Source organism: Herpailurus yagouaroundi, unplaced genomic scaffold, assembly GCF_014898765.1.
Source record: "Herpailurus yagouaroundi ecotype Mexico unplaced genomic scaffold, PumYag 190, whole genome shotgun sequence".
Lineage (NCBI taxonomy): Eukaryota > Metazoa > Chordata > Mammalia > Carnivora > Felidae > Herpailurus > Herpailurus yagouaroundi.
The window spans coordinates 21,239,377-21,255,824 of record NW_024412421.1 but is presented as its reverse complement, the minus strand read 5'-3'; the positions used below and the strand labels follow the sequence as shown (position 1 = coordinate 21,255,824).

The 16,448-nt window shown below is 43.1% G+C and overlaps 1 protein-coding gene across 1 annotated transcript in view; it reads right to left on the bottom strand.

Moving 5' to 3' along the window:
• The window catches only part of WWP2 (WW domain containing E3 ubiquitin protein ligase 2), a 153,383-nt gene that overhangs the window by 119,133 nt on the left and 17,802 nt on the right, over positions 1-16,448 (bottom strand). The window contains exons 2-4 of the mRNA XM_040442962.1: positions 7,515-7,599; positions 843-990; positions 378-499 (exon numbers count right to left, since the gene is read on the bottom strand). Coding sequence (XP_040298896.1) covers positions 378-499; positions 843-990; positions 7,515-7,584 — 340 coding nt within the window. The 5' untranslated portion in view covers positions 7,585-7,599. The remainder of the gene's footprint in view (positions 1-377; positions 500-842; positions 991-7,514; positions 7,600-16,448) is intronic.

Below are 16,448 nucleotides of genomic sequence, written 5' to 3'. Positions count from 1 at the left end.
AATGATTTGGGGTGCAGGCATTTGACAGTTTGATTCAAAATGTCACATGTCTCCGGGATTGGGAAAAGAGAGTCAGAGGCAGAGGGAAAGCATTCATCCTTGAGAAAGGATCAAGGCGACACATCACTGCATCCCAGCGCTAGAGCCCGAGGACAAAACAGGCTGAATCCCACCGTGAAGGCAGAAAAGAAGAGCTCTCGCCTTCCTAAAACTCCACGGGCAGCGTCTATGGGGAACAGAGTCCCCGCAGCCCCTGGTCCTGGAGGAAACCGCATCACCGGGTCTGTCCGTGGTGTGTGAAAGAAATCCAAGCCTTCTGAATTCTTCTCCCACCCCCCACAGATGAATCATGTCGGCCACCCCATCATCATACGTACTTTTGCCCCCATTGTTCTTCAGGACATTGGAGAGGTTGACAGAGGCGGTGCCTAGCAGCTCATTTCTCAAAGTATGGCAGCTCCAAACCTTCAAATCTAAATGACTCTGGGCCGTGACATTCCTGGAAAACAAATACTTGATTCATCACATCCAAGCATACTGGTCACTCCTACAGCTGAGAAGAAAACAGATCAACTACACTGCTGACATCTTGGCGGGGGGGACCTCAAACAGGAAGACGTTCACGTACACCCTTTCCCCCACAAAGCTGGCCCTGTAACCATCTAGCTAATAATGAGTGCTCTGTGAGCTCAATGATGTAGAAACACCTGAAGAGAGGCACCTTGGGTACCAAAGGCAGAAGAGTTTGAGGCCTCACAGGAAACCTGGATCTCCCACAACCCCCTTGGAGAGCCTTCTCTCTTTCTCCCATGTTACTGAGAAGAGAAGGGACTTTCTCTTACAAAATGATGATCTCATTCCAGAGAAGCTCCGAGCTCCCAATTCGCTTCCCAGTCTTCTTGGTCTCACTGGGGAGTCCATCCACTGCCACCTCCACAAATGAGTTAATTCGAGGTTGACGATTATGCACCTTGGGCTTTGCTGACACCACTGGACAGGAAAGAAAAGTCAAAGATGAGTCAGAGGGCTCCCAGCTGCCCCCCTGTGGCAGATGTTCTTGCTCTTTTCTGCTGTTACGTTTAAAAAGTAAGTTTTGGTTTCTTTCTGATGCTCAACAAATTTTTTTTTAAAAAATGAAGCTTAAGAAAAGAAGCACTCCTAACCTGAAAACTCTGGGATAATTATCATTAAGATGTTGGCAAATCCAGACTTTCATCTCTTACGCCCCCAATTCTTTAAGAATTCTTCTCAATTTTATTTTTTATTTATTTTTTCAACGTTTATTTATTTTTGGGACAGACAGAGACAGAGCATGAACGGGCGAGGGGCAGAGAGAGAGGGAGACACAGAATCGGAAACAGGCTCCAGGCTCTGAGCCATCAGCCCAGAGCCTGACGCGGGGCTCGAACTCACGGACCGCGAGATCGTGACCTGGCTGAAGTCGGACGCTTAACCGACTGCGCCACCCAGGCGCCCCTCTTCTCAATTTTAAATGGCTGCAATACGAGCCCATTGTACAGACGTGCCACAATTTAGTTAACTATTCTTTCAATGCTGAAAAGACTACTTTCAATTTTTCACTCTGGGAAAATCATCATGAATATACAGATTTGCATGCATTTCCTCCAAATGATCTGAATATTTTTTAAAGTTCCCAAAACAGTTTAATTCCTTTGCCAAAAGGATAAACCCACGTAGATGAATATGTTCATTTCACCACCATAGCATTGAGTATTAAGGGTTTTTTTGTTTTTTGCTTTTTGCAAATCAGATAGATTAAAAAAACATATAAATTACGTAAAATTTAATGAGCACTTGTTACAGACACGATGCTGTGCACACGTCATCTAACTCCATCCTTTAAACAAACCCATGGGGCAGGGAATATATCACCACCCCCATCTCAACCAAGAGGAAGCAGGCTTGGGGAAGTTAGGTCATTGCCCCAGAAAACATAGCCAGGGAGTTTCAAACCAGGATGTGCACCCAAGGAACCTGACACCACACCATGCTATACATCGTTACCAGATTCTGCGTATCTGTTCTACTGCTGTTCTTCGATTACTAGTGAGGGTCAATGTTTTTTCTATGTGCTTGTCAGCCATCTGCATTTCCTTTTCTATTTGTATCCTTGATGTGGCAGCATTTCTGATGTTTATTTGGTAGCAGCAAGCCAGGCTAAACAAGTATCCATACACCCAGGGCCAGACAGGTGTCTCTTATGGCACACATCAGCCACAATGGAAACTCCAGGTCACTGGGATGGAACACATCTAAGATGTCCTCTATCCCATGCCCCAAATCAGAGCATAGGACTGGCATTTCTTACCTATGATGGCAAGACTGAGCTCCCCTCCATCAAGATTCCCTTACAGAGTCCTGTAAGGGTCCACAACTTGACAAAGGACAAACCTAACTCTGGATTCTTTTAACAATGCCTGTCTTCTCCCGGCCCAAAAGAACAGGAGAGAGCAAGGCAAACAACAACAAAAGCAAAAGCTGTGGCTAAGATTCAGAAGCAACAAGGGATGGTACTGGGAAAAAACAGGTTGTGGTGGCGGGAAATGTGGTCCAGAGTAGAAAACCGAAATACTTTTCACACAGACCAAGGTTAACTGAGGCCACCTAGTGGTGTGAGCATAGCTCTGCACCCAGACCCTTAAGGTGGTGGAGCAGGGGGCCGACTAGTTATAATTCTAGTCCTATTATTTTGAGCTGGACAGTTTCTTTGAAATCAACAAGTTCAAGCCCTTCGTTTAAAAGTTGTCCAACTAAGGTTCATAGAGGGGAAATAACATATCCAAAATCACGGAGTCCGAGGCAAAAGCTAAGCTGGGAACCAAGTCTCCCAGCTCCCGGACAATTCTCTGAACTCTGCCATGGTGTTTCCTTTTTTGCCCCTCTAGTTTTTTCCCTAAGTATTTTTGTTTGTTTGTTTTGTTTTTGTTTTGTTTTTGGTCTTCAAAAATACCAAGAATTCCTATAAACCCTTCACCTAAGGGTCACCAAATATTAACTTTTCACTATATTTGCTTTATTATTCTTTCTCTCCCCCGACTGCCTCTCGTACACATTCACATTTGTTTTTGAAACTTTGAGAGTGAGTTTCAGATGCTGTGCCCCCTTTCTTCTAAATACTTCAGTGCATATTTCCAAGAACAAAGACATTTTCTGACAATACCACAGTATAATTATCAACATGGCGAAATTTAACATCCTTTAAAACTATGATCTAATGTACAGACTTTATTTAAATTTTGTTAAATGTCCTATCAATGTCCATTATAGCAAAAGAGAAAAGAAACTTTTTTTTTCCCCCTGGTCCGTCCAGGACCCAATCTCGGATCACATATTGGTAGTTTTATCTTGAAGTTTTCAGTTTCCAGAAAAGGTGAAAGAATAGGACAACTAATACTTATATACTGTGCAGCAACTGCCATCTGGCCACCTTTGCTTCTTTCTCTTTCTATGTGTGTGCCTGTGTCAGTGCTATTCAAGAAAATATCAGTGATAAGGGGCACCTGGGTGACCCAGTGGGTTGAGTGTCCAACTTCGGCTCAGGTCACGATCTCATGGTTTAGGAGTTCAAGCCCGACATGGGGCTCTCTGCTGTTAGCGCAGAGCCTGCTTCAGATCCTCTGTCTCCCTCTCTCTCTGCTCCTCCCCCACTCGTGCTCGCTCTCTCTCTCTCTCTCAAAACTAAATAAATAAACATTAAAAAAAAAATCTTCAATGATAAGCAAAAAGTTCTATGCCAGCACAGTCCAATGCAATGCCATGAGATACATGTGGCTACGAAGCCATTAACATGGCTAGTATGACTGAGGATTTGCATTTTAAATTTAACTTTAATCAATGTAAAAATTTCTATGTGGCTGTAGTGGCTATCTTATTGGACAGCACGGGATATAGACATGTGATGTCTATGTCTATATATGTGCATGAGTGTGCATATACCCACAAACTTTTTTGGTAAACCACTTGAAAGTAAGTTGTAGACATCAAGACTGATCAGCCCTAAATACGTCCAGAACGCAATTCATACAAGTAAGGATGTTCTATATGCTGTACACCTGAAACGAACAGAACACAGTAGGTTAACTATACTTCAATTAAAAAAAAAATAATAATAAGGAGGGTCTCCTGGCTGGCTCAGTTGGTAGAACATGCAACCCCTGACCTCAAGGTCATGAGTTTGAGCCCCATGCTGGGCATAGGAAAGAGAAAAAGACATTCTCCCACCTAACCACACCACCATTATTATACCTTAACAAATTTAGTCACTCCTATCATTTGATACTCGTTACATATCCAAATTTCCCCAACTGTTCCAAACATGTTGTTATAGCTGGTTTCCCCCAATCCAGGATCCAACTGAGATGAGCAAATTGCATTTGGTCGCTGGCTCCTTAATCTTTTAAAATCTACAGTGCTCCCCCTTCTTTGTCCATGACAATGCTTTTTAAAGACTTCCACCAGCTCTCTCATTGAATGCACCAAAGCCTGTATTTCTTAAATTGTTTTCCTCGTGGTGAGATTCACATTGAACATTTTTGTCAAGAATACTACACAGGTTACATTGCAAACTTCTCACCATGCACACTAGGTTGTCCTCCTATTGTGGATGCTAAGTTTGATCCCTTGGTTAATGTGGGGTCTGTCAGGTGACTCCACTGTAAAGATACATTTTCCCCTTTGTAACATATAATTAAGCAGGGGGGTAATATTTTGAATGTTTCTTTTTTTTTTAATTTTTTTTTTCAACGTTTATTTATTTTTGGGACAGGGAGAGACAGAGCATGAACGGGGGAGGGTCAGAGAGAGAGGGAGACAGAGAATCGGAAACAGGCTCCAGGCTCTGAGCCATCAGCCCAGAGCCTGACGCGGGGCTCGAACTCACGGACCGCAAGATTGTGACCTGGCTGAAGTCGGACGCTTAACCGACTGCGCCACCCAGGCGCCCCTGAATGTTTCTTTTTTTAATGTTTATTTTTATTTTTGAGAGAGAGAGAGAATGAACCGGAGAGGGGCAGAGAGAGGGGGACAGAGGATCCAAAGCAGGCTCAATGCTGATAGCAGTGAGCCCGACGTGGCACTCGATCTCACCAACCACGAGATCATGACCTATGCCAAAGTTGGGCACTCAACCAACTGAGCCACCCAGGTGCCTCTGAATGTCTCTTGTTCTTAAAACACAAGCCAAAATAAAGGTCTCAACATACGAGCAGGTTTATCTGGAAAATTTATTTACTGCTCAATGAAATATAAATGCCAATTTCACATCTTCACATGGGATTTAGCCTTTAAAGTTAACAAGTAAGGGGGGAAAATCACACATGGCCAAAATTATACCCTTGAAAAGCTCTCAGGAAGGCACAAAATAGAGTCTGATAGATGGTCTTTCTGTAGATTCCCAAAGGCCAGTTGAAGCCATGTTGTGCTGTTTTTTAGTATTTAGTTCCTCAGTGCTTCTTAAGTTAAATATCAGATAAAATAGGTCGCTTATGTTTAAGGGCCTTGATATATTTTTAAAATGTATCTTAAAACTCTAGGACTGCATTACAGAGAGGCACAAGGGAGGGAACAGCATAGTCACATCTCCCAAATTACACTAGAGGCTCTATCAGTGAAACACAACAGAGGAGGAACCACCCACACCATTTATTTTGTCATTTATCTTTTTCTTTTTCTCCCTAACCATTTGCCTAAGTGGCATTATAGACTCCCTATAGGTTAAATGCACATATAATGAGATGCACCTGTATTATCAAGTTAGCTCTTTCCACACGAGCAAAAAATTTCACAATGAGGAAAGGCAAACAGAGAAACCTTTACAAGTCACTATGTGTTCCTGAATAATAAGGCCCCCAAAACAGGGACTTCATTATGTCACCAGGCTCCATGGACATACTTCTGTTTTAATCTAGGCTTGCTAATTACTAGACAAGGTAGTAAAAGCTAAAGTCGCAAGTTCAAAGCTCTATCAAGTTCACTCTAACGCTTCTCCCCCCTCCAAAGACCTAGAACAGCCATGGAGACATCAAGAAAAATGATGAAAATGTATCAAGACTTTTTTTTTTTAATCCATAAGTAAATAAGAAACAGGCAGAGGACATGAACACACAATCCACAGAAAAGGAAATACAAGTTTCCCTTAAATATATGGTAAGATGCTAAACATCATTTATAACTTAAAGAAATGTGAAATAAAACTATGCTGACAAAGTTATTTTTACCAATCAGACTGGCAAAGAGAAAAAAGGTCTGACAACACATTGTGTTGGTAAAGATGTAGGGAAATAGCCACTCTCATCCACTGCTAGAAGAATATTCCTTCCAAGGAAGGTAACACGGCTCTCAAAATCACAAAACTACATCCCCTTTGATATGTCTGTATGTGTAATACTACCACAAGAAACTGGTAATGTTAGTTTCCTCCAATCAGGGGCACTGAGGAGCCGGAGGAAAGGAAACAATTTTAAAGTATGTGAATAGATTAAATAAATGAGTAACATTTACATATCAAAAATAATCGTTAAAAAAATGATGACACAATTTTGCCTCCAAATGACTGTGCCTCTGAGAGGCCTGAGTGCTGATACCAAGTGCTGTTTCGCCCGTCCCCAGGCATCTCCCAGGGCTCTTCTGCAGACCTAAGGCTACCAAAGCTACATTCTGTCATTCAAGCAATATTCACTGGCAACCCAATATGTTTCCAGCACTGTTCCAATCACTGCGGTATCAGAAGTAACCAAGACAGACAAATATCCCTGTGTTTGTGGTGTTAATATTCTATTGAAGGAGACAGTTAACGAAGGAAATAAATATATGTACTGTGTTAAATGGTGACAAAGCTAAGAAGAGAAATCTACAGTAGTGAAGAGGACAGATATGAGGGAGGTGGGGGAGGGGGAGGCTGCATCTGGGGGAATCAGGAAGGCCTTTTGAAGAAGGTGACTTTTGAGTAAAGACCTACAGGGGCACTTGGGTGGCTCAGATGGTTAAGCGTCTGACTCCTGGTTTTCGGCTCAGGTCTTGACCTCACGGTTTCATGGGCTCGAGCCCTGCATCAGGCTCCATGCTGACAGCGTGGAGCCTGCTTGGGATTCTCTGTCTTCCAATCTCTCTCTGCCCCTCCCCCAGGCGCGCTGTCTCTGTCTCTCTCAAAAATAAACTTAAAAAAAAAAAAAGAAGTTGGCCCATTAAAAACAAAAAAAAGACCTCTAGAAAGTAAGGAAGCAAAGCAGGTAGACATCTGGCCCCAAAGTATTTCACTCAGAGGGAACAGCAGGTACAAACACTCAGAGGGGGTAGCATGGCCAGCACCTTCAACGGAGAGCAAAGAGGCCCGTGTGGCTATAGCCGAGCACATGTGGAAAAGTAACCAGAGATGAGGAGTGGGAGTGGGGGTGGGGTCATATCATGAGGGGTCTTCAGCTCCCACCGGGCGAGATGGAGAGCCCCGGACGTGTCTAAGACCTCAAAGGGCAAACCCCTCGCACGGCGCCACTCACCTTTCAGAGTAAGTTGAGACTTCTCAAAAGGCAGAGCCACTCCTGCGCGGCTGGAACTGGCAGATGCCATGTCATCACCAGAAAACTGCAAGGCAAGCACAGCAGTAGGTTTGCAGAGTACCTGGTAAGACACTGGGGAACTGTATTAATTTTAATATGTGAATGTAAAGATATGAAGTCCAGAAAATATAAATATCCAAGCAACTTGGTGTTACTTCTGTCACGGTGGCGTTTGGCTTGTAACGACTACGGGCCTAGATGGATCTTGGCTAGCCCAGGAAGGACACAGGACTACTAAACCAACACGTACAGGAGACAGCCTAAGTAACACCTTCATAAAAAGAGTCACAGTTCAACAATATAAAAAAAAGGGGGGGCGGGGGGCTGGGGGGCTCAGTCAGTTGAGCATCCTACTCTTAACATCAGCTCAGACCATGGTCCCAGGATCGTGGGATTGAGCCCCGCATTGGGCTCACGTGCCAAGTGTGGAGCCTGCTTGGGATTCTCTCTTTCTCTTTCCCTCTGCCCTCTCCCCTGCCCACTCGCTCGCTCTCTCTGAGAAAAAAAGAAAAAAAAAAAAGGGAGGCATCCGGTGGCTCAGTTGGTTAAGCATCCGACTCTTGATTTCACATTTCATGAGATCAAGCCCCGCATCAGGCTCAGGGCTGGGCATGGAGCCCACTTGGGATTCTCTCTCCCTCTCCCTCTGCCCCTCTCCCACTCACTCACAAGTGCATATGGATGCTCGCTCTCTTTCACAATAAATACGTTTTTCTAAAAATCCAATTTTTTAACCCATTTTTAATTTTTTAATGTTTATTCATTTCTTGAGAGAGAGAGAGCACAAGCAGGTGAGGGGCAGAGAGAGAGGGGGATAAAGGATCCAAAGTGGGCTCTGTGCTGACAGCAGAGAGCCCCATGCAGAGCTCAAATTCACAAACCATAAGATCATGACCTGAGTCAAAGTCAGACGCTCAACCAACCGAGGTGCCCCAAAGTAAACCAATTTTTTAAATCAGCAAAAGATGTGAATAGACATTTCTTCAAAAAAGATATACAGGGGCACCTGGGTGGCTCAGTCGGTTGAGTATCCAATTTTGGCTCAGGTTATGATCTCATAGTTCTTGAGTTCAAGCCTCACATGGGGGTCTCTGCCGTCAGCGAGGAGCCCACTTTGGATCCTTGGTCTCCCTCTCTCTCTGCCCCTCCCCCACGTGCACACACGCACGCGTTCATGCTCTCTCTCGCTCGCTCAAAAATAAACATTGAAAGTGTTCAAAAAAGGGGGCTCCTGGGGCGCCTGGGTGGCTCAGTCGGTTGAGCGTCCGGCTTTGGCTCAGGTCATGATCTCACGGTTCGTGAGTCTGAGCCCCACATCAGGCTCTGGGCTGACAGCTCAGAGCCCGGAGCCTGCTTCGGATTCTGTGTCTCCCTCTCTCTGCCCCTCCTCCACTTGCACTGTATGTCTCTCTCTCTCAAAAATAAACATCAAAAAAATTTTTTTTAATTAAAAAAAAAAGTGTTCAAAAAAAAGGATATACAAATGGCCAAAAAGCACATGTGGGGTGTGCTTCACTACCTCACTCCATCTTGGCTAGAGGTATAAGTCTATCTTGCATTTGGAATGGATCTATTAATCGTATACAATTTTGTTTATTTATATTTGGGAGAGAGAGAGACAGAGCATGAACGGGGGAGGGGCAAAGAGAGAGGGAGACACAGAATCAGAAACAGGCTCCAGGCTCTGAGCCATCAGCCCAGAGCCTGACGCGGGGCTCGAACTCACGGACCGAGAGATCGTGACCTGGCTGAAGTCGGACGCTTAACCGACTGCGCCACCCAGGCGCCCCAATCGTATACAATTTTGTAATAGCGTCCTTTGTCATTTGAAAAATATTGGTTCACTGAGCTATGTAGATATTCCAAATGTTGACACATTTCATTATACACTATCCAAAAACAGCACATTTGTGAAATGTCACCAGTGATATCATCAGACAGATCTTTAAGTATTGGGAAACTGTCAAGCTCTTAGTGGTAGATATGTGTTCCAAAATTCTACTTTTCACTTCAAAACTCATATTTTATCATTGGCAACAAATGCTGTGAGCTGTTTTCCTTCAAGTGACAGGCTCACTTCATTCATCTTCACGAAAATGTCTGCCAAACACCCAAATCTAGTAACTTCAGTTAAGTGAAAATAGTATTTCACAAAAAAAGCAACGAACTCAGCTCTCAATTCAAACACTCACAAAAGTGCTTTTTCTCAAGGTAACCATTATGGTTCAGAACGCAGAAGCGCCTTGAGCATAGTTTCCATTTCATCAAAGAGAATATTAAAAAAGACACGCATACGAGTCAAGACTTAATAAAATTAGTAACTTTTACTGCTCCATCAAGTACATTCTTAAGTGCAACTAACTCTTTTCTTCTCTTTCACCCAGTATGCCCCACTGAGGAATACGGTGACAACAGCTGAGAGGCGTGCCACTGCCCGGATTCAAGCTACGGCAACAACAGCTCTACCCACCTTTGCTTTTGCACCATCCGTGCATATGTGATCACAGAGGAAAAAGGCAAAGAAAGTTGTTATGAAAACAATTTTGATCTTGCAAAACCCTGTAACTCTCAAGGGGCCGCCAGAGGTAGAAGGACCACCCCTGAGGACTGCTACTGCAAAAACACTGAAATTCCTATTCTATTCAACATCATTAATACCTTCTCTCATTCTTTTTGTTTCTGATCTCTCCTCTGAACTTCCAATCCTGAAGAGCTCTCCAGCCTTAAAACAATGCATGACTCCAAGAATGGAAGCCCTTTACGTGAGGATGAAATGTGGCCACTGTGAAGTCACAATGATTTTGACATTTTCCATAGCTAAGGTCAAATCATTTTGTGCCTCAAGATGTTAGCCCAAAACAAAATAATCTGCCTTATTTGTAAGATATATCTAGTCCAAAAAATTTGTAAGTGATTAGTTTTTTGTTTTTTGGGTTTTTTTTCTGGACTGGTCTGTAACAAGCATTTTACTTCAATCTTACATATGGGACAGCAGTGGAATCCCGTGAAAAGTTCCAGGGAGCATATGGCAATATGATACTGGAATGGTGGAATACGGGAATACAATACTGAAACTACCCTTATCAAGTTCTCAAGACTAGACCTCCATGTTATTAAATCTGGTAGTGAATTCTCAGTCCTCGTCTTACGTGACCTGATGGATCCATCACTCTCTTCCTTGACATGCTTCCTTCCCTTGGTTCCAGAAGTCACACCTGCCTGATTTTCCACCCACCTGGCCTGCTGCTCCTGCTCAGCCCCTTTGCGGGCTCCTTTTCCCCTCCTCACCCTCTAACATAAGGGTGTCCCATGGCTCAGGCGTTACCCATCTACTGGTTATTTCACTGGTCTCATGGCTTTAAATACCATCTATTTGTTGAGCGTCCCATATCGGTATGTCTGCTACAAACCTCACCCTCGAACCTCAGACCCTCTGTCTACTGGCAAAACCGATCTTCTGATATCCCCCCTTCCCCCACGAATGTGCTTCTCAGCCTTCCGCATCTCAGTTAATGACAACTCCTTCCAACCAGTGGCTCAGGCCAAAATCCTGGGGCTCATCCCTGCTTCTCCTTTCTCCCTCCCACCCCACATCAATCCGTCAATAATGCCTGTTGGTTCTACCATCAAAATATTCCCAGGTTCAAATATTTCTCTCCACCTCTACTGTCAGTGTCTTGGTCCAAAGCCCGGTGATCTCTTACCCAGATTGTTGTTTCTCCCTTCACCTCCTTCAATCTAATCTCTACACTCAGCAGATTGATTTTTTTTTTTAATATGTACGTCAGATTATATCGCTCTGCTATTCAAAACCACCCAGCGGCTTCTCATCCACCTCAGAGCAAAAGCCAAAGTCCTGAAAATGGAGGTCCTGTGTGCTACAGTCCAGACCCCTCTCTGACCTCATCCCTTTTCTCTCCCCACTTATTCCCTCCTCTCAAGCTACTACACAAGCCTCCTCACTGTTCCTTGAACATGCCAGATATGCTCCCCTCTTAGACTTCCACCTTTTCCATCTAGAATGTTCTTTCCCCAGTAGTCCACATACGTGGTTTATTCCTTCATTACCTCAGGCATTTACTCAAATGTCACTTTTTTTTTTAATATTTCTTTTTGAGAGACAGCACACACACACACACACACACGAGCAGGGAGGGGATAGAGAGGGACCAAGACAGAAATCAGAGGCGGGTTCTGCGCTGACAGCAGAGAGCTCAATGCGGGCCTCAAACTCATGATCCGTGAGATCATGACCTGAGTTGACGTTGGACGCTTAACCAACTGCGCCACCGGGTGCCCTCAAATGTCACTTTCTTAAGAGGTGTTCCCAGACCACCCTATTAACCCTACCTCTCCACACACATTTGGGCCCATCCTTCCTTATTTTACTCTTCCTCCCTAGCATTTATCACTGACATGATTAATATCGTATTGATTTATCGTATTTATTGTCTCTCTCTACCCCGCCCCCCCCCCCCAAGAATGTAAGCTGCGTGAAGGCTGAGATGTGTGTCCCATCTGTCAGCCCTGTAGCCCGACTATCCAGAATGGTGCCTGCCCCATAACTGGAACTCCAGAAATGTTTCCTGAATGAATGAATTTGAACATCATTTTCTGAAATTTAAAAGGATGATGTTGTGATTCCCCAGTCTGAATTTGTTTGGGAAAAGCAATAAAAAGATCAACTCTTTGGGGCGCTGAGTGGCTCAGTGAGTTAAGCTTCCAACTCCTGATTTCAGTTCGGGAGTCACAATCTCACAGTTCATGAGTTGGAGCCCCACACAGGGCTCTGTGCTGACAGTGTGGAGCCTGCTTGGGAATCTCTCCTCTCTCTGTCCCTCTGCTGCTTGCTAGCGCGTGTGCTCTCTCTCTCGCTCTCTCTCTCTCTCTCTCTCTCTCTCTCAAAATAAATTAGTAAACTTAAAAAACAAATCAAGTCTCTTTCTACCTAGCAGATTAGCAAGAGATTGGAAGTCTGACAATAAGTGCTGGTGAGAAGCCTTATACACTTTTGGGGGCATATTAGATGGTACCTGCCAGCTCCATAAAGTTAAAGATGCGTATATAGTGCACCTCCCAAGATTCCATTCCTACATATCTGCCAAGAGAAAATCGTCTAACACACGCTGAAGAAGCCATATTCAAAGACATTCGTCACAACAACGTTTCTAGTAGTAAAAATTTGTAAACAATGTCCATCAATGGGGGAATGAGTAAACTGTGATACATTTATAAAATGGAATACTATGTAGTGCTTGAAATATATGAATTCAATCTTCATGTACAAATCCCAAATTATAATGCTAAAAGGAAAAAAAAAAGCCAGGGAAACCTAATGTAGTATAATGCAATTGGTGTATACTTGAACTTACACAAAACACTTGTACATTGCTGCGACCAAACGTAAATGGAATAAAAGCATAAAAGCGTGGATGGAAAGTAACCACACAGAGGTGAGAACAGAAGTTACCCCTGGGGTAGCACAGAAGGCAGCAGGGGAACTGGAGTGAGGAGCGAGGCCAAGGGAACTTCAAATGTATCCGCAACATTTTATCTTTTAAAGAAAAAGTTCTGAAGCAAATATGGCAAAATGTTAATATTCATTAAATCCAGATGGTGGTTTTTATGACTATTTTTTATCTAATTCTCTGAACCATTTTACATGTTTGATCTTTCCCGTAGTTTAACGATAATTTTAAGGGGGGAAGAAAGATCATATCTTGAATAATGAAGGAAAGATTAATGATTATAAATTAAGCCTCAGGGCTTTCACTAACAGGGGTTAAAACACTATAAGCTGGAAATCCATTATTCATAGACTTTAAAAATAAAAGAACATTTTAAAAACCTTTACATCTATTGGGACTCTCTCTTTCCTAAGGCAACTCGACGGAGGGTAATTTTAAACTAGCTTTAGTATTTTTTAGCCCGTGGCCTGAACTCCAGAGACTTCGAGAGAATGAAACTGGAAGCTTCCACACGGCCTGTTAAATGGGAAGAAGCCCAAACCTCTTGATCTATATACTTCGTGGCCCCAGAACAAAATCAGTCAGATAAATTTCAAAGAAGGCTTAGAAGGAAGAAAGCCAACCGGGAAAGGAGGAGAAACAGAGCAGACAAGACATTTTCTTTCTCCAATGTCTTTCGTGATTACAGTCCATTGTTTCTTAACAATAATCATTGTTATTCTGCAGGGCTCTGCCTGTCTTTCCAGTTCCCTTGACATCACAAGGTAGGTAGGTATTTTGAACTGTAAAACCTTTTCAACCATGTATTTTAAAAAGTAACCATTCCTAGAGAAGAGAAGTCAGATCCCATCCCAAAAGCACTTTTAATCTATTAGCTTCTGCCTCAGGGCCCCTAATGGGCATGAGTCTCAAATCCCCACTACGCACTACAGGAATCTCATGAAACCTGAGGCCCACCGGTCTCAGCAACACTGTGGTGAACTCAAGGAATTGTTTCCCTTGCTAAAAGCAATTGGAAATGCTTGCATCCAAATTGCTCCCCAAAAAAACTGACTTAGCATAAGCCTGGGCCAGGAAGGAGGAAGAAAGAGAACAATGTTTAAAATAGCACCAAAGATTACAGACACACAAAGAATTTCATTATTGGAGAAAGTAACGGATTTATTGGGAGGGGAAGGGGGAAGCCAAAACTAATTCTGGTAGATTTACCCAAATTTGTTTTAAAAAATGAAACATATATTGTCCTCTGAACCTATCCTCTATGTAAATCTTGAAAAGTATGTTTTAAAAATGAAATATAACAGAGTAGAAAATATGAGTACATCAAACATAAGGAAAAGTATTATTTCCTGAAAAGTCTGTTCAGATAAATGTATACTATATGTACATGCATACTGGGTCATATCAAATACATTTTCTTTCTAAAGGGTGCAGTCAAAAAAAATGAAAAAAAAAAAAAACAACGCTCTAAAACAAACCCATTTTATGCAAGGTTCAGATTAGAGAGACGCTCACAAACACCACAAAACCCAATAAGTAAACACTAGGTTTGAGGACGACTCATTCAGAGAAATGTCATCAGTTTATTGTCATTTTAGGTCTAAGAAATTCTTCCACATCTACATAAAAGAACCTCACAGGCCTGGGTGAAAGGTATTCATTTACTCATTCAACGAATGTTTACTGAGCATCTTTTATACACCAAGCACTGTTTTGGGTGCTAGCGATACATCAGTGAATAAAACAGGAAAAAAAAAAAAATTCCTGGTAAAGAACCTAGAAAGATCCCCTCCTGGCCCTGGCTCAGAAATGGAAGAAGTAACCACTGTGAAATATGCCAAATGTTCTCCACAAGAATGGCCCATCTCTAGGGAAAAAGACTTTACCCAGAGCTTTATCCTAACTAGGGGGAGGAAATTTCCCTAAGGCCTTTCTAGCCTTCTTGTTTCACCTAAGGGGGAGAAAACAGTTAATAAGCACTTGTGAAGGTCACAACCAAGAGACAAAGACCCATTAAATGACTGAGATTTAATGATAAGATTGCAAAATACTCCCCCTCCCCCATACTTTCCTATCATATCATGGGTCGTAAGAGTGGGTTACACCTAAAAGAGATGAAAGGTGCACACTTTGAGCTCCTGGGGGACGCGCCTGGGAGGCTCAATCGGTTACACATCCGACTTCAGCTCAGGTAATGATCTCACGGTTTGCGGGTTCGAGTCCCGCGACAGCTCAGAGCCTGGAGCCTGCTTCAGAATCTGGTATCCCTCCCTCTTTCTTTGCACCTCTCCAGCTTGCGCGTGCTCTCACTCTCTCTCTCAAAAATGAATAAATATTTTTTTTAATTAAAAAAAAAAGAAAGAAAGAAAGTCTGATTCTTGATTTCAGCTCAGGTCACAATCCCAGGTTCGTGGGATCGAGCCCCATGTCCAGCTCCACAAAGAGCATGGAGCTTGCTTGAGTATCTCTCTCTCCCTCTGCTCCTCTCCCCCACTCATGCTCTCTTTCTCTTTCTAAAATAAATTTATTTAAAATTTTTTTATTTAAAAAAAAAAAAAAAGGACTTCTTAGGGAAGACCAAAGATAACCAAGAGACCAAAACAAGAACACTAGATGAATTTGAAGTTTCTGGTACTTACAGTTTTAGCGATCATTAAATACAAACCAACTCCTAGCCAGATTAACATAAAATCCCAAACGAAAGGCCTATTCACCTCAGTTCCTATTACCCAATGCAACATGTCCAGCCTTCAATTAAAAATTATTATAAGAAAGGGGCACTTGGGTGACTTAGTTGGTTAAGTATCTGACTTCAGCTCTGATCTCATGGTTCATGAGTTCTAGCCCCACATCAGGCTCTGCACTGACGGTATGGAGCCTACTTGAGAGTCTCTTTCCTTTTCTCTCTACCCCTCCCCCACTTGCAAGTATGCATGCACACACATGCTCTCTCTCTCTCTCTCTCAAACTTTAAAAAAAAATTTTTAATATTTTTATTTATTTTTGAGACAGCAAGAGACAGAGCATGAGCAGGGGAGGGGCACAGAGGGAGAGAGGGAGACACAGAATCCAAAGAAGGCTCCAGGCTCTGAGCTGTAAGCACAGAGCCTGATGTGGGGTCTGAACTCATGGACTGTGAGATCATGACCTGAGCTGAAGTCGGACGCCCAACTGACTGAGCCACCCAGATGCCCCTAAATAAATAAACTTTTAAAGAAATTACAATTAGGGGCTCCTGGTGGCTCAGTCAGTTAAGCATCCAACTCTTGGTTTCAGCTCAGGTCACGATCTCACAGTTTCATGAGTTCAAGCCCCACTTCGGGTTCTATGTTAACCCTGCAGAGCCTGCTAGGGATTTCCTCTCTCTCTCTCTCTCTCTCTCTCTCTCTCTCTCTCTCTCTCTCTC